At 39.8% G+C, this 19653-nt stretch overlaps 1 protein-coding gene across 1 annotated transcript in view; it reads right to left on the bottom strand.

Annotated features, from left to right (window-relative positions):
• Positions 1-19653, bottom strand: part of ATP9A (ATPase phospholipid transporting 9A (putative)) — a 94880-nt gene that overhangs the window by 66920 nt on the left and 8307 nt on the right. Inside the window, exons 2-4 of the mRNA XM_084646286.1 lie at positions 12301-12445; positions 9993-10106; positions 4387-4495 (exon numbers count right to left, since the gene is read on the bottom strand). Of these exons, the coding sequence (XP_084502412.1) occupies positions 4387-4495; positions 9993-10106; positions 12301-12445 (368 nt within the window). The remainder of the gene's footprint in view (positions 1-4386; positions 4496-9992; positions 10107-12300; positions 12446-19653) is intronic.

Genomic DNA, 19653 nt, shown 5'->3' with positions numbered 1-19653 from the left:
AGGAAAACTGCAAGTCACAAATAATTGCAAAATACCGAAGCTGTTGCAGTACGGCATGCTGGTGAGTTCATGTTTGATTGGTGAGATTAGTTGTGCTTGGAAGTGCATTAACAAGATACTGTTCAAGTGAACAGAAAATCCAGATCTCTGTAGAGAAGGAACTGGCAGGAATTCAAAGCAGGAGAAAGATGCACAGAGGAAGACAAGATGATGCTAATTCAGGGAAGCACCTAGGCCTCTTTTTAAATCCATCCCTATTCAGGAAAGCACATAAGCACATGCTTACATCTCACCGACGAAGGTCATGTCTACACTACCACTTATGTCCGCAAAGCTTATGTTGCTCAGTGGGTGAAAAAAACCCACACCCCTGAGCAACACAAGTTTCGCCTGCATAAGTGGTAGTGTGCACAGCGCTATGTCAGTGGGAGAGCTTCTCCCACCGACATAGCTACCATTGCTCGCTGGTTCAGTTACGTCGACAGGAGAGCTCTCTCCCATCAGCAAAGAGCAGCTACACGAGAGCTCTTACAGTGGTGCAGCTGTGTCAGTAATGTCTCATGTGTTGACATAGCCTTAAGTTCATGCTTAACTCTGACTAAGCTGCCTAGATTTGTGCTCACGGGGCAGTGGGGAGAAGAGAGAAAAACTACACGAGTTCTAGTTTTTGTAGCAATTTAGAGACATTCAACAGCACAGATTACAATTTCCTGATGAATATTCTTATGACAAATTAGTTCTGCCACAGTTATTCCTCAAGTATAGCCGTGTTCAGTTTCACTCCTTATTCTCCCTCTCCCATGCTGATGGCCATCTATAGGGCTGAAATTGCCCTCAATTAAAAACACACGGCAACATTTTAAAAGCCTTTAAGTCACTTGTAGTGTCTCTTCGACTGCCCTTCTCAATGTGATATGCTCTTGTTATTTGTATGGTGATAGTACTTCGGAGCCCCAGTCATTGACCACGCCCCCTATCTTGCTAGGTGCTGTAGAAACATATCCAAAAAACAATCCTTGCACCAAACAGCTTACAATTTAAGTATCTGGAGTTTTGGTAAATTCACCCAAAAATAATTAATTAAAATTAATGGTAATAAGACTCTATTACTAATGCTACTGGTGACTTTCGCATACCCGGGGCCTAACTGTCTGAGGTCTCTGGTGGCTGACAATTAAGCCCCTGAAAGTTGCTAGCTTCCATTCCTACTGTGCAAAATGGTTTAATTCTTTCCCAAAAATTGTTATGAAAATACATATTTTAAAGTTTAGATAATCACTACTAATGTGCCCACTGCACATTTGAGCCTTACAATAAATAGTTTCATGATTCCTTCTATATACATTCTGTTCTGACTGGACCACTGTAGTGTCTCATTTATTGTTACCTCACCAAATATATTTTAAAAAATTAATGAAATGGCTTGTATTATATGCTAGTGTCCAGCTGCCCATCCCACTCAGTTTCTTTCAAGAATTAGTGAAGTTAAGAAGGAAGGGAGGGAAAATCATTCATGGGAAACGTAATTGCAATATGAAAAGAACTAAGAAAAGGTCAGGCCCCTTATAGATCAATGAATAGAACACAGAAGGAAACTCTTTTATACCTTTAAATAGATGTAGTAAACCCTTCTTTGATGGGACTTTTGCTGGTTGCCAAGCATTTTAAATGTTGTAGTGAGAACATGTTATTAAAAGGGGATTTAATATTCAGCAACTGCTATGGTTTATTCCACAGCAGCCTCACAGTTCCCAGCCTGTGAAATATGCATAATCTTAAGCAACTACATGCAAAAGAAGGCTTGTTCTCAGAAAATTGCAAAATGTTCATAGCATGAATCCCACATGCAGCTTTTTTTACACACATGCTCAGATCACTCCTCCTTCAAATTGAGAGGCTACATTTTTTTTGTGATATCAAAGAGGACTGAACCCCAAAAAAGAAGCTACTTAATTTCAGCTCACTCTCATTAAAAAAAAAAAGCTCCTGGCATCACTGGGCAGCACTGCTAGCTGTGCCATGGTTAAAACTATTATTCTTCAGTTAAAGTGGGATTTACACTTCTTTGTTAGGCATAATATAGATAATGATCTGAACCAAAAATCACACCACTGATACTTAGGGTACAGAATGAAATTTTGAGGAAGTCTGAAGTGAATCTATCCTATAGTTTAACTGTCTGGAAATACCCTATTAAAAATTTTGATCTAGTGTCTATTTTATTTTTGGCTTATAAATGACTTAACAGTCTGAACTATTCAGAGAGTTCAAGGGAGGGGCAGCTAAACAAAATATATTCAAAATACACAAATTAGCAATATCCCTGGTTAATGTTTCTGTCGTTGTCATGAAAACCACATTCAAAAATATTAGCTGAATGTCAACATGTAATATTTTTCACAACAAAGCACTAGTGACACACTAAGATGTGAGCTTTTTGGCAAAGAGGGTCAGGTGGTGGTGGCAGGGTTATGGAAGTGCATGCCCAGTAGAGCCAGGTAGAAACTGGAATTTGGCAGGTACCCAGATGACATATCTTAAGATATGCAAGAGCAAAGTTCTTCTACTCCTCCTATACACTTCAGAGAGGAGAGCATGACACCATGCTTTTCTCTACACAATCTCCAAGGAGCTTGGTGCAAAGTATTTTCTACCCCAGACTGTGTTATGCTTTCAGGGATCCATTTCTTTCATACGATCACAAGCACGTACAGAAAAATTAGAGTTCAGGCTGCTTAACTCTTCCACAAAATACGTAATGTCATCATTACCATTAAAAAAACGTTAAGCATAAAAAAACCCCTGGAAATAATGAAATAGCTTATGCACATTTCATTACCCCTTCTCACATATCTGGTTTAATGAAAATATTAACATCTGAAAAGTCACCTTATATGTTTCAGCCACCTTAACGCTGACCTACACATTTATGAGCGCCTTCAGCACTTAGGTCACTAATTATACACTTTACATGGTTATAAGAAGAATATAATTAGTGGTGCATACGTTGAAAGAGTTCTTAAGTTTGTATAGTAGGGTCACAGCTAAGGTAACATGCAAGGTGAATTTTCATGCCATAGTCAAGTGCATGTATAAAGTGTTGGGGTAATAATGGATGTGTATGTAAATTATCTTAACTAGTTATGCTGTGTCCTTCTAACTGCCCCTGGACCCTACTGGACCGAACCCCTCCCACCCTTATCTGTTGCATGTCCCTTTGGCTAACTGGTGTCTGGAAAGTTTTTTAAGCTAGAACAAGGTTATTAGAACGTTTAAGTAAATAACTGCCACCGATAATCTGCAGTTTTCTTTCTTTCTTTAGTTATTAACAGCTATGCGTTAGTTTTGTATTTTGTATCTGGGTTTATATTTACTTCAGCAACCTTATTAGATCTTGGTTTGTGAAAATCTTTCATTGCACACAGCAGAGCACATTATTTCCTTCCATACAAGTGACAAGCCAGGAAGTGTACCTGGAAAGCAAAAGTATTATTGAAAGACTCATGCACAACTACTCATGTGAATAAAATACAATTTTGAACCCCCACACGATCGCTACTTCAGGCCTAGTTTTGCCTTCATTCCATCTACCATCTACTTGCTGCTCTTGGATCTCTCTCCCTCTCCTTGGCCACTGAGGGACCTCCCTTCCTTTAAAAAACACTGCTCCCATGAGGCCATTCACTGATAATCAGGCAACTAAAGGATCTATAGTAGAGGAGGGACAAGGATACTTTGCTTTCATTTTGCAGAAGCAAACTCCAAGGTGATTCAGTTCCAGGTTCCATTTTCTCCAACGTGCCATGGTACCACAAAGGAAAGGTCAGGGCACAGGTTTTACAATGGCCTGCGATTTAGGTCTATCAGTTTTCAAGAGCCTGATCTGCCTGAAAGTTCAACCTACATCCAACGTTTGCCTGGACTGGTGTGTGTGTGTGTAATTTAAATTTTAAATTTATGGAAAGGAACTACATCTTTCCATTCAGCCTGCACAGTACCAAATACAGCCTCACACACCCTATAAATAGAACACTGAGATTCTTACCACTTTGCATACAATATGTCCAGGAGTTACTTGAAATAACTTGCCCATTCACATTTGCTCTCGATTTATTTCCTAGGGGAACGTTCAATAACTGGCAGCTTCAACTGTACTTACGCAAGAAGCTATCTGCAAGTCTACCGAGACCTGTAGTGCTCCAGTGCTAAAAGCAACAAAGTGGACATTAAGCCACGTGCCTGCATGCCTGTAACCCTCCCGCCCTCCTTGAACTCTGCTTCTCTGACTGTCAGCAACATTTGATTGAGTTGCAACTCCTGCTATTCCAGCAGTCTGCTACAGGATACAGCGGGGCAGAGGCAGAGAACTGGAGCCAAAGAGCTGACCTCTTGCTGTGAGCTTGCTGTAGATCTGGGAGTTTACTTCCTTGTCGCGTGTGTAACATCGGATCTCCTCCACTGCCTCGCGAATGATGGTAACTGCAAGCACAAAACCCTAAAGGGGGAGAAAAAAACTAAATGGGTAAGAGGCCAGAAAACATCCTCTGTCTCAGATCCATGTAATGCACAATATTGACCAATGCCCATGTCTATATTCAATGTTTTCGTCTTGTTTTCCTGACTTATTATTGCTTACTTATTATGATGAGTGTTATACAGAACACTGATACCAAGATAACAATACACTCACATTTTTTAAATATAGTTTTATTTATAGGCTTTCTGTACTGCTTGCCAGGCACATCACAAACAATTTACCCTCACAACACCCTTGTAAGGTAGGGAAGTTTTATTTCCATTTTACAGATGGGAACTGAGGCAGAGAGAGATTAAGGCCTGGCTCCTAGCAGGTATTCAGGTGAATAACCTGGTCTACATCTAAAACTTAGGTCAACCTAGCTACAACACTCAGGGCTCTGAAAAATTTCTCACCCTGCACAACATAGTTAGTTTGACCTAACCCCCACTGCAGACCCAGCCAGATTGATGGAAGAATCCTTCCATTGATCTAGTTACTGCCTTTTGGAGAGATGGATTACCTACACTGATGGAGAAACTCTTTCTGTTGATGCAGGAAACATCTATACTACGGCTCTACAGAGGAACAGCTGCAGAGCCATAGTCGTGCCGCTGTAGCGTAAACATGGGCTAACCCCCAGTGAAATGAAAGGGAGTTTCATGCCTAAACATGTTGAAGGGCCTGGGCCGCTGTGGCTTGCCCCAGATCACACAGGAAACCCACTGCACGGCCAGATCTCCCGAGACCTTGTCTTGTGCCTTAAGCACAAGACTATCCAGGACAGTTCATCTAATTTGATCCTACGAACATACATGTGCCTAACTTTATTACCATGACTAGTGCCTCAAAATTAATGTGACTACTCACAGTACTAAAGCATAGACGAGAGGAACTATTTCAGTTTCTTACAGCATGGAGAACATGCACATCATACTTTTAGTATTACCAGACTCTAAAAATAAGCAGAGCTCAGACAAAGCAACTCCCTCTTTGGGCTAGTATCGCAAACTCATTTTATATTAGACATTATTCAGCTCTGATTCACTACATTGCTAAATCTGGCATGTCAATGAACAGAGCTGCAAGTGCTTTACACTCCATGTGAAAATTCATATTACAGAATCTTGTCATCAGGCAGCAGGGATCTTGTCAACCAATGTATTTGTTAGGTATCCAATCAAATTCAATTTTTTTTAATTGTTTGAAAACATGACAGTTGAAACATGAAAACCACAGACAGATTTATAAATAATGCAGAAAAGGGTTTGATAAGTAAATAACAAACGGGATAAGAATTTTTGCGTGCCCAACTTAAGCTGCCTTTCAAGGGACTTGATTTTCAGAAAGTGCTGAGCACCTACCCTTTGAAAATCAGGCCTCTTTAAAGACACCTCAAGTCAGGCACCCCAAAATTACAGATCATATTGGAAAACCTTGGGCATAGAGTGTTCACAATATTACTACCTGACACTGACAATAATTAACCTTTTCGCATGTCCTTTTTTGTTTTGTTTTTTTCAAACAAGAAACTGTCTCTGGTTTACTGAAACTGAAGGACAGCATTTTCTGCAACTAAATTCAGACATTCTTATAGCTTTGGTTTTTGTGCACACAGTCTCACCTAAAACATACAACACTGCAATAAAATTGTGCAGTGTCTTAGCCACAGTTCATACGTATCAGTGCACAACCACAGGATACATTAGAAAACATCTGACATTAGCTTTGAAATGCAGAAGGTATTGCATGTATTTGCATTATTTAAAGGGGGCATTTTCAAAAGGACCTAACTCAAGCGCCTTTGAAAGTTTCAGCCTAAAAACTTTCCTGTTTATTAGACTGCGGGAGGTTTAATTAAGATACACATGATTTAAAATATCAAGCCTCCCCGCCCCCTTTTCAAGGTCACTTGAGTATTTAGCAAAGAATACACTTTGGTACCTATTCTAATAATAGATAATAATAATTCTAATCATTCCACAAATTGTACACAGTGCCAATTAATGTTAATGGCAATTTTCTGCCTGTACAATAGAGAAGAACTGTTCAAAAAATGCTAATTTTTATAAGATTTTTTTTTTAAGTTTTCAAAATTTCCTCCATAAACTTCTCCATTTTTTTGACAAAACCCCAATATACTGAAAAAGTAGAGTCTCCATTGTGTGACCACCATTAAAATGTTCCCAATATATTTTTGGCCAAAATGAAAATAAAAGCCATTTTTCATGAAAAAAAAAACAAAAAAAAAACATGTTTTGACAAGACAAAAAAACAAAACAAAAAAATCTACCAGCTTTGTTGTGGAGAGAAGAGAGTTGGTTAAATACACAAACTACTGAGATAGTCTCTCATTACCTTCCATACATAGTGCCCATTAACATTAACGGGAATTATATTCTTACATCAAGAGAGAATATGTCCTTAAGGCTTGGAATTGCTTTAATAATGTAAACATGACATTGAATAGATTCAAATTACAGAAGCCAGGAAGGCAATAATATACAAGATGATCTTTTGATAGAAGCATTTCATTCCAGAAGGGCTAGGGTCAGTACATTTCACTTTGAGCCACTCAAAGATATATCAGTTGGGTAACTGACAAGCAAAAAAAGACTGAAGGCTTCTCTGTCACTTAACGATTTCAAAAACTCCTAGGTGCTTTCAGATAAAAGGGAAAGAAACAATCCGTGTTGATTATTTTTAGCTTGCTTTGTGGATCAGGAATCTAAAGAGTTTGGGTATCTGAATTTAAAATAATCATCCAAAAATATTCCCACATGTGCTGCCTCACTATGCCATCATGTATGTCATTCTATACCGAACACTTGTATCAGCAGTCAGTAATGAACAAAGACCTTTCTTATACTACTCTCTAGCAGCTCATATGCTGAGTCCTAATTGCTCATCTGGCCTAGACAAATCACAATTGCTTATAGGATTCTATAAAAAACCTGTTGGGGGATAGGGGAGAGTGAGTGGGGGGGGCTTGTTCAAACTAGTTTTGTGACACACTCACTTTTCCTAAACAGATACAATACAAATACAATAACTTTGTCATACGTATATGCCAAAACATGAATTCAACCAGGCACAGGGCTGACTACCAGCAGAGTTTTAGTAGCAACTTCATGATATTCTTTACTTCTGTGGTATCAGTTTGCTTTTGCAAACAGGATTATCAGATTGAGGTAAATTTAATGGAAATCATTTTTCCCAATTCAGTTGAAAATGGGGAGAATGTTTTACCATCAACACTGCAGGGATTTTACCACCCGTGATTTCCAAAGAGCAGCCTAAAAGTGTCATCTTTAAAATCATTGTGGATCTATGATTATTTTAAATATGTTTTTGCTTCCTATATTGAAAGCAACAAGTTACACCCAAGGATTTCTAAACCCTGTTGGAAGATCCAGATAACTACAGTTCATTTGCAGCCCTGCTGAGTGAAGACAGATGGCAGCACAGGTTTGATGCAAGTGTTTTCTGCCATTTGTTTGTCAAAGCTGAACTGTTAATGTACTTAAAATACTATGCAGAAAACATAGGGTATTTCTTGGTGATTAACTATCAGCTGACCTCATGTGCAAGAGAGGGATGTAAACCCCCAGGAGGCTGCTTACTGGAAGTGGAAGGGAAAAAAGTTTAGAGGTGCATAGATTTTTAACGGGTTTCAGAGTAGCATCCGTGTTAGTCTGTATTCGCAAAAAGAAAAGGAAGATTTGTGGCACCTTGGAGACTAACACATTTATTTGAGCATAAGCTTTCGTGAGCTACAGCTCACTTCATCGGATGCATCCGATGAAGTGAGCTGTAGCTCACGAAAGCTTATGCTCAAATAAATGTGTTAGTCTCTAAGGTGCCACAAGTCCTCCTTTTCTTTTTATAGATTTTTAAGTGGCCCTTGTAGCTTCAATTGGCTTGTGCAGTGCGTTCCTATGTGCATTGCTCAGGTAATTTAAATTATCTTATCATTCCATTCAATCACTCCTTATTGTGCCTTTTTAACTCTTCCTTCCCCCCTCCATACCTTCCCAAAAAAATCAGTGTTGTGTCCTTTTTTAAAAAAAATTCTAAATCACCATCCCTTTTTATCTGGTCTGCTCCTAAACACTTATTTCTATTGTCCCAGAATACTATGTACTCTACAGTCAATGGAGTCAAGGTAGTCAGCCATAAAACCCAATGTCCAGAGTTTTAGAATTGCATGCACAGATGACTAGACATCTTACTGAAGAGCTGATATGAATATCTGTCATGACTGCCCAGGCGTGCATATGTACATGTACATGCAAATGCACATAATTCTGAAAACAGGAACCTAAATATTAAAAAAAAGTCATCTCCTGACACCTTACCACCCTGACTTCCACTGGAGACAGCAACATGGCAAGGTTCCTCTGAGCAGTTGGCAGCAGAAAGGGAGCTTGGTTTATGCACACAGCAAGAGGTAAGGGGCAGACAGAAAACATTTGAGAACTCTGTAATAGGGAAATTATTCAACTCTTCCTGCAGATTTGAGATTGAAATAAAGCCACATGGAACCCTTGTGGATGCACCAATTTACTCTAGAGATCTGCCTAACAACTTTAACGAGAGATGGGAAACCCCATCTCAAATAGTTAGCTAGCATCCTTTCCCAAAGACTGTAGCGAACTTGGCTTTCTGACTTCTTCCAACCTCAGGGGAAATATATGTTTGGAAAATGACAAATCAGTAAGTGTGTGTGTCAGGGGTTTCGGGGGGAAGCATCTATGCTCTAAGCAAATTTGAATAAATGAAATGTAAAAATATGTATTTTAAGAAACTAAAACATCTTATTTTAAAATCAGCCTGTTGACCCATCCAAAGACTCTAAGTCAAACTGTTTGGCGGGACTGCATGATTTGCTGTCGTTGCACATACGGTCATTCATTAAGGTCGCTTTTGAAAACTGCCCTTTGGTCCTTTGCTTCACCTGACAAGCTTTTCTGAAATCCTGCTGATTTGCAGCCCTCTTCTGGAATGCTGTGCCAAAGCAAAATGCTCTGATGCAGACCCTCCATCTTCACCCTTAACTTTCTAATAACTTAGCAGCTGTGATCAATACTCACAGGAGCCAGGAAGCTGTTTACTTTGCTCGCCATCTAGTCTCTCATTTTTTTGGAGTGTAGAAGTGGGCCAGTTGCCCCAGTGGTGGGTATGCCTAGTGGCAGTTGTGTAAGAGACAAAGAATTATGCCCCTATTAACTCAGATGAAGAGGGTATCAGTAACGGAGTCCTACCATACCTAAATGTCCAACCTGTATGAAATTAATTTAAAAGCGAGTACAAGCATCTGCACTCAGAACATTTAGAGAGCAGACTTCCTACAAATAAGCTGCCAAAAAAGCATGTGAGACACAGAATTACTTAGATCAGAGAGATAAGACAACAAAGGACATTTTGTATTTAAACACGGACACTTTCTTGAATAAACAAACCGTACATTACCTACCAAGGGAACCCAATAGGTGTAAAGTGCACCAAGCCTCATTTCAGGGACAAATTGAGAGCAGGCCAGAAGCAAGAAGTAAAGATTAAAAAAGTATTTGAACTGGTTAAACAGCACCTACAAAAAAAGGGAGGAGGGGAGAGGTTAATGGAGATCTCAGAGTTATGCATATTGAACTAGTGATAAGAGACATTCATTTCTGCTAGCTCCTGTAATGTCTAAATCCTAAATAATGATAGCAAAGTAGTGCTGGAAATAATTTCCAAAAGATCATCTTGGTGAATATAACAACATGCACACAAATGTAGCTGTGCTATACAACAGATTCTGCAGTAGTTAGTCTTTAATACATACATATAATTTTACCTTTAAACTTTTGATAAATACCAATCAGAAAAGTGACAGCAACTGTAAATAGTGGATGCCTAACCAACATTATGTTTTGCCTACAAAAATCTGCTAAATATATATTTAAAACAAATGCAGTTTGAACTTGAACTGGTTTTGAAAGTAGTTCCACTGTCCCTTGCATACTGAACCATCACCAGTCAGACCTCTGTTTCAACAAGGACTGGTTTTGCTTTTAAACTGATGACAGAGACTATGGGCTTGGCTTCACTTACATTTTATAGCGCTCTAACTTGCTGGCTATGGGGTGTGAAAAATCACCCCCCTGAGTGCAGCAAGTCAGAGCGCTTTAAAGCACTAATGTAAACAGGCTCCAAGAGCTGGGAGCCAAGCGCTTGGCGCTAATCCCCTTGTGGAGGTGGATTACCAGGAGTGCTGGGTGAGCGCCTGACCACACTCACACTTCAAAGCGCTACCGAGGGAGTGCTTCCACAACAGAGCTTTGATGTTTCCAGTGTAGCCATGCCCTATGACAATGTGAGCTGAAAGCACAGGGCATACATGATCTGGCCATGCATCATGATGGTTCTGTGGCCAGAGGGTAGGTAGCCTGTGGATGCAACACAGAAGAGATGATGATAGGGAGAAAGGCCATCTGCCCTGTTGCCATTGTCAGGGAGAAATTGGAGCCAGCAAGAAGAAGGGCCAGCCAGCAAGAAAGAGCGTACCACAGAAAACTACAGCCAACAGGTGGGCAACAAGGGGATGTCCAAAAACTGCCCCAATCTGCTTCTGACTCGCCATGTGTCTCTCCCTAAATAAAGTGCTCCCTCCGCAGAATAGCCTCAAGAAATTCAGTACCTCAGTGATTTCTTCAGGTAATCCTCTTATTTATAGAGGTGAGATCATCCAATCAGAGAATAGAACACATATCAGGTGACTTAGCTGCCTAATCACCCAAACCAGTATCAAATATTCAAAGGAGTACTTGCTGTGAGCAGTTTTCAAAAATCCATATGCCCAAGCACATTCATAAGAACTCTTCATTGAAGGACTATGAATAAACAGATTTGAGAAAAGCATAATATGGGGGTGAGAGTGGAAGTTGTCAAATCTGATGAACAGGTTGTCTGTCCAGCTCATCAGGTGCTACACTGAGATAACTTATCCATAGGCAAAAGAAATAAACCTGCCAGGTAACCCATTGAGCAACATATGCAATCTGATCAGTTGTATCCCAGCACTGGGAGAAGTTTCTCAATGAGCTTGCTTAAGAGACACATGTTAGACACTAGGTAATAGTCTACAGTCACCACAGCATGTCTGCTCTGCCAGTGAATTTTGGAAAGAAACCCTGAATATGCTGCCAGAGAACTGACTGCCTGTGTGGGCCTGCGTGATTCAGTGGAACAAGAACCCCATGTAACAGTATAGAGGTGTTCTGGCTGCCATTCCAGCCCATGAGCTTCGAAAGCAGTAGCATAAGGGCTGCAATGAAATCCATCCACATGACTCGGGTAGATTCCATTCATCCCCTCCCTTAAATCCTATAAGCTTTGGGCAGAGTGAATTTGACCCATAGAGACAACAATGCGAGATTTGTATGGCATCTATTCTACAACCATACAAACTACTAGTTAATTTTACGTTCAACAAAAAGTGACGTTTAGGCAGTGCTGTGACTAGGCATTTTAATGCCGGGGTGAGCAAGCATATTTGCACCCCCTAACCCCTGCCCCATTTTTCTGTCCTGATGGCTTTGTGCGCTGGGCTGTTGCCCTGCTCTGGTTATGGCCCTGAGTTTAGGCAAAGTGTGTGAAGCATATTCCTAACTACTTTAAGGGATCAGAATATTAGCTCTTTCCTCTGACTTAAGGTTCAGCATTCACTATGTTGTAAAAACCACTGAAAATGAGGAAGGTGTTAGGGGTACGGAGTCATGAAGTTTAATGGGCATACATACCCCAGGAAGAAATGTAAAAAAGTTGTATTTCTGATTGTTGATCACATTGCGAGGGTATCTCTGGTCTCTTTTTTCTGGATGGCCAAGCCAAACCGTACGAGGCCTTGGGTCTCTTCTTCCGCAGCATCTCATACACTCACAACACCTATTGGAAGGACATATTTAATTTAAGAAGTCTCCATTTTATCCCCCTCCGTGATCCAGCCTACGTCCCCTGGCCTCACTTAACAAAACAGCCCATATTTCTTCCACAAAACTTATTAAACACAGACTCTCCCCCATATCGTCCCCCAGCAAACTGCTAAATAAACCCATATAAAAACTACAGAAGCGTACTGAGCATTGCTGCTTGTTCAAATCACTTGCCATCTTCTATCTGTTCACTGTCCATTTAGATTGTAAGCTCCTTCGGGCTGAGACCTGGACTCTTTTTTGGTCTGCAAAGCACCTAGCACACTTGAGGCACTATAGGCCTGAGCCAAAGCCCATTAATGAAAAGATTTCCATGGGCTATGGATAAGGCCCTATATAAATTGTTTTACTGTTAATGATATGCAGCATTTTTATGGTGCTTTCTATGTTCAAAGCACTGCACAGACATTAACTAGTTAATCCTCATTAACATCCCTGAAGGGTAGGTGGGTAATGCGTTATTATTCCCTTTTTAGATGTGAGGAAACCAACATTGAGAGATAACGTGACTCGCCCAAGTCCACACATTGAGTTAGCTCATCTCTTCCAAGATTAGATTGGAAACATCTGAGAAATTCTAATTTGAGATTCATGTTCTCTTATCATTCCCTGATTGAAGTCTCACATATTAGCATGAAAAGATCACAGGCTGATGCAGCCTTAGATATAAGGAACTCACATAGCAAAAAAAGGATTCTGGTTTTGTTTTGTCCTTTACTGTCAAAACAAGTTTCTGGAACTAAGGAAACAGAGTAGCAGGGACGCTCTCTGCATTGATCCAATTGCAGGATCTAGGCCTGAGTGACACAAAACTGCTCTGACTATATTTTGCTAGAAGAGTTGTTGCTTTTCATTGTTTTACTTCATGGGTGCTGTATGAAGATCCACATGAACAAAAGAGTCAGTGAACTGACTATGGATGGGAAGCAGCAGAAATGTAAATACCCAAGATGTTGTTAAATGCCCAAATCAAACTAACTGAAAAAAGATGCAGACTTTCTCCCTTCCCTGCAACCCCCTTAAGTGATAGGAACCTTAGCTGATACTTTTAACAATAGAAGGTACAAAATATTCAGATAATATAAATTTTATTTGGCCCTTTAGTGTGTGTCATAACACAGTATTTGGCAAAAAACAAATGCATGGAGTATTAATGTTTTTATTTCCTCCAAAATAGTCACACAGAAAAACATCAAAATTGGAAGCCTGTTTTGATTTTCTACCCAGATAGCATTCTTTGTGCCATGGAAGCCACTCTCGTCCCCAGCAGTGCCGACTTTCTATGCTCAACCACCCGGCTCTTCCCCAGGTCCAGCCCCCACTCCATCCCTTCCCCCCAGTCCCCACCCACCTCTTCCCGCCCCCACCCTGCCACTTTCCGCCCCCTCCCCCGAGCCCTTGCTCCTCTCCCCTCCCAGCCAGTGTCTCCTGCACACCACAGAACAGCTGATCGTGGTGGGCAAGAGGCGCTGGGAGGGAGGGGAGAGGAGGAGAGGGGAGGGGAGATGGCTGCCGGTGGGTGCTCAGCATCCACCATTTTTTCCCTGTCAATGCTCCAGCCCTGGAACACCCACAGACTCAGCACTATATTCCTCCCATCACCAACTTTAAATTAGCTAAAACAAACAAGAAATAAACATTTCCAGCTGTAATCCATTAATCTACTCTTCCCTTTTCTGGGGCTAACATTAAGGCTCTGTGACATCTCCCCTGTCCTTTAGTAAAAGCCACAGAGGGAAATCCTGAAAGCCACAAATTTCAGCATAACTTGGGTAAAACTGATATTGTGCCTACAGGATACCTCCTACTGTACTGTAGATGTATTTGAAGTATGAACGATAAAATACTAGGCAAGCTACAGTATAAAGGAATGTTTCTATATCACCTTCTTGCAAAACATGAGTATCTGCCATTTTGGCCCTATCATGAGTAATAAAAAGACCAAGGCCTGATCTTGCTGTAGCTGAAATCAACAAATTCTAAAGAGATACATTTGCCAGAATCAGAAAACCGAATACATGTCATATTTCAGATAAATACTATATATAAGTTAAATTTCCTCCAACGTATGTTAGGACATGAACTCCCAGAAATCTATATTCATGGCTTTTGAAAGTAATCAGTGTCACCAATTCTCCTGATATTTGATGTTTTTCTTAAAGCCACAAGATTCCCAAGAGGTCAGATTACATGAGGATCTCGTCTTTCTTTTTTTTTCAGCCCTGCTCGTGGCAGACTAAAGACAGAAAATGTGACCTGAGTGTTCCCTGAAAACTCAGAAACCTGAAGGGAAATAAAAATAACCCCCAAATCATTCCTTCTAAAACCCTCATGATTTTAAGGCACTCATGATTTTGGGAGCTTGACATGATTTTTAAATCTTTAGAGTTGGCAGTATTGAGTGAGTTTTCTTCCCCGGGGACAGCTGAAACTGCTCAGGACCTCCCTCTTTCATGGCTATTTGTAGACTGGGCATGTTATTCGGAAGCACTGGTAGCTGCCACACCCTACAGTTTACACATGGGGTGGAATTCGGCCTCTCTGTCCTGTTTACAATCCTCACAAAAAGCTCCTGTACAGCACAGGGCAGGCAGCGCAGGTCAATGTCTGCTATCGCAGCTGTAATTTCAGAAAACAAATTTCACTATCTATTGCCCGAAAATGGTTTCAGGCAGTTGAAATCCACATTCGTATGAAACTCCACTTCACTCCCAAAGAATGTGAACAATATCAGTTTGTACTTTGTCACTGTGTCACAATCAATAGTTGTGACATCACTGAGCAGCATGCACCAATCTTTCTTTCTATTGCTACACCTTAGGACACATATTTGCTGAATTACTAAAGTGAATCCTATCCGTAATGGGAGGGTTACCCACATTCTGCTAAGAAAAAGCAATGGCTTAAACACCCGAGCCTGCAGTGTTTATGCTCAATTAAATCTATGCACCTTTTGCATATGGTTCCTGACCAGGCTGTAAACTTGTACAGTTCCCTCGGTCTCCAGCTCCATAAAGAACACAGTACAATTCTGTCACTCTCCTGCTGATTTGGTAGTGATTTGGAATTCCATACTCATCCTGAAGAATATGGTCTCCCAATCTTCTCCCCAGCAAATAATTATTACATCTTTTCAAACCTATAATCGGAATGATCCATTCCATGTCCCATCAGTCCAAGGCAGGCTGCACCCTATCCCAAGGCCAGCTCTGTTTGGATCAGCAGTGTCGTTAAAACATCCAATGCAATACAGCAATCCTCTTTTTATTATCCACAAGTCAGTTACAACCATTTGGCACTTCTTCTGACACAACTTGACATGCATTATACTGCTTTGATCCCAGTTATAATAGCTAGCAAAAAATCTGGTCCCAAATGGATCAGAAAGAAATACAAAGGCCCCTAATACCCAGGAGAAATGGAGGAATAGGAGAACAAACAGATGAACATAAGAACGGCCTTACTGCGTCAGACCAATGGTCCATCTAGCCCAGTATCCTGTCTTTTAACAGTGGCCAGCACCAGATGCTTCAGAGGGAATTAACAAAAGAGGGCAATTATTGAGTGGTCCATCCACCGTCATTCAGTCCCAGCTTCTGGCAGTTGGAAGTTTAGGGACACCCAAAGCATGGGGTTGTGTCTCTGACCATCTTGGCTAATAGTCATTGAAGGACCTATCCACTGTGAACTTATCTAATTCTTTTTTGAGGCCCAGTTACACTTTTGGCCTTCATGACATCCCACAGCAATGAGTTCCACAGGTTGACTGTGTGCTGTGTGAAGAAATACTTCCTTATGTTTGTTTTAAAGCTGCTGCCTATTCATTTCATTGGGTGATCCCTGGTTCATGTGTTATGTGAAGGGGTAAACAACACTTCCTTATTCACCTTCACCACACCATTCACGATTTTACAGACTTCTATCATACCCACCTTAGTCGTCTCTTTTCTAAACTGAACAGTCCCAGTCTTTTTAAATCGCTCCTCACATGTGTATTTCTGTATCTGCTAGAAGATACAGAAATTTCCCACTCTCCTTTGTCCTTACAAAAGGACACACTCGGGAACAGTCTCTCTCTTTTTCAAAATGGCAATGCTGTAGCCTTCCAGGTCAGCAAAGATTGTTTTTCCTTCAAGTTTCCTCCTGTCACTGCTTGAAATAAAAGCTAATGTTTTCCCCCCTTTTTATAGCAAAAGAATTTGTATTAGATTTCACTGACATTTGAAATACAGCCCAGTATCAGATGCAAGCTTACAACAGAATGCCTTGGAGATCAGATAGAAATGCATATCTGACTCACTACATTAGATAACAATGTCAAGATGTCTGCCTTAAATTATAACAGTCATCTGCTCAAACAATTTGGGTAACTGCGTATCTAACTGATCAGAAATAAAGCAAGTAAATTTCCATTTAAGGAAGTATTCAATGCTTTCCGCAGGTAAACTCTCTATATACGTATTGCAGAACAGGAAACAGCATGATGAATAGAGCACACCATTCACTGCTACAAAGGTGGTTTTATACAAAAGTATCAGCTTTCATGCATTCCACCCCCATCTGCAAATAAACACAGGGAAAAAAAAATCTTATCTGCTAAGTAAACTCCTTCAGAATCCAAAAAGCTTGAAAATCCAATTGGTTTACAGAAGCTAGCACGGAAAAGGTAGTCTAACTCAAAGTATTTCATGGACATCTAACTGGATTAAACTTTTATAAGAGGCATTTTCTCACTCTTTTTAGACCAGTGCAAAATGATTTCCCACATAATCAGATCACTATTCTGATGTGATTACATTTCACTAAGAAGCAGTAAGTGAAACATCATCCGATGAAGTGAGCTGTAGCTCACGAAAGCTTATGCTCAAATAAATTGGTTAGTCTCTAAGGTGCCACAAGTCCTCCTTTTCTTTTTGCAAAAACAGACTAACACGGCTGCTACTCTGAAACTTATCAGAAAGATAACGTGTGTGTGTTGTGGTATAGCCTAAGGGCACCAGTTAGATCAGAGCCCCATTGTGCTAGGTCCTGTACAAACATACAGTGACAGTCCCTACCCCCAAAGAGCTTATAACCTCAAAAGAAAAAATTATAATAAAAGTGATCACTATAACTATTAACTTTCGCAAAAACCTTCCTCACAGAAAGCGTGGAATCAAATAAAAATCTTGTCCCATATTACACAGTACTGCAGAGTACACCACTACTGCTCCTAAAGGTGAAAGACCTATGGCTTCTCTCGACAGAATTACAGGCGGTTATGATTACAGAATAGTAGTTTTGGTCGAGAAGAAGGGTGAAATGCCATCAGCTAAAACACTGGATCCCAGCACTGGTTCCCTACAGCTTTGTCACGTTTCTGTGAAAACACACAGTGTCTAAATTATGGGTTCATCACCTTTTTCGGTCTATAACAATATACAGGTCAGCTTTATCACAGCCTCACCAGTTAGCATCTGCTGCTCACCCACAAACTATTTGTTCATTTGCTAGAGGAAAATGTATGAGAATTCTGGAAAATTTAATAGAAATAAATACAGCTTTCAATGTTAGTAACTTGACTGATTGAAGCAATGAACAGATATCTCAACTTATTGGAGTAAAATAATCTAGAACATCTTTTACCCTTCAAGTATCTATAATGACAGTTTCTGATTTTTAATGTGCGCTTTCACCCAGGTTATTTACATTTGATTACTTTTAGAAAATGACACTGTGTGTTACTCTGTGTTTGTACAATACCTAGCACATTTTTGACTGGTCTTTAGGTACTAACATAATAAACGTGATTCATAATAATTCAAAATCTATCCAATTTCAAAAGAGAGTTAAAAGTAGTTTCCGGTACCACTCTTGCATCTGAATCTCCCTGCCAATTTTTGCAGTTTTACAATCACACTTTCCTGTTTTTTAAAAGTTTACCCCATCTTTCAGTCAGTGAGGAGAGAAAAAGGAGTAATGGAAGACAGATACAGAAAAAACTATGGGAAATTGACTTATACAAGGCAAAACAATTAAATTGACCTCACAAAAAGTGTAGTCAAGTTTACAAATTAAACTTTAAAAATATGTTTTTTTAAATCTAATTCTAATCATAAGTATTTAATTACGTCTATTAAAGGTGTTGCTTGTAGACTTAGGGAAAAAAAAATTCAGACAGAGCTGTGATTTAAGTCAATAATTTTCCTTTAAACTATACTAGTGCTATTTAAGAAATAAATTAATGAAAATGTTGGTGCTCAGAGGGGTGTCAAAAGGGAAATATATTTGTTCATTTTTAGGAATGGGAGGATTGTTTTCTCAAATCTCAATGAGAGAGGAAAGCGACACAAAGTTAGCCAGATTTACTCATGTTAACTGCTGTATTTAGAATGACCTTCAGTGTGAAGTTCTAAAACAGAGGCTTTACCAAAAGGAACGTGCATTTACAATGCTCAGTTTATCTCCACAACCTGCTTCACAATTCCAGACAGACTCCTGCTAATCACATATTAGAAACCAAAGTTACTTTTGCTTATCTTTCAGGTTGAGCCTCTTTTAGGGATTTTACTGAGAGAAATAAAGAGCTACATATCTTTATAGTTACATGAGGAGATAGGGCGAAAAGGGGGACCAAATATTTTAACACAGAACTTCTAATATGTTCTTGGGTTATTATAATTCACCAATATGTTCCAAAGATTATTTTAAATTATCCAAAACTAACTTCTAAAACTTTAAAGGGTATAAAGAGCTCACTGATATGTTTCTTCAGAAATGCAATAGAAAATTACATGAATGATGCTACCATAAAACAGTGACTTGAATGTTCTTATAAAAGGGAGTGCTCTGTGTGGGGATAAATATACACATTTTAAACAGCACTTAGTTTCTTTAAATTACTATGAACTTATAAATCACTGAGTATATATAACACCTAACATGATTTTAGTAACAAGGCAGATTTGACCATAGTTAAAGCTCAAGATCCTGTCCAGCAAATCATTTAAGCATGTGAATTGTCTCATATATTTCAATAGGGAAACTCAAGTGCTTAAAGTTAAGCACAGGCTTGAATGCTTTGCTGGATCAGGGTCAGTCTAAACTTAAGAAGTAGACCCTACCAAAGGAAAAAGAGGAGTAATGGACCATGATTTAACTCTAGGTGCTAAAGTGAAAGTG

This window comes from Lepidochelys olivacea (genome assembly GCF_965140295.1).
Source record: "Lepidochelys olivacea isolate rLepOli2 genome assembly, chromosome: 13".
NCBI lineage: Eukaryota > Metazoa > Chordata > Testudines > Cheloniidae > Lepidochelys > Lepidochelys olivacea.
The sequence above is the reverse complement of the archived record's forward strand: the minus strand, read 5'-3'. Positions and strand labels throughout refer to the sequence as shown.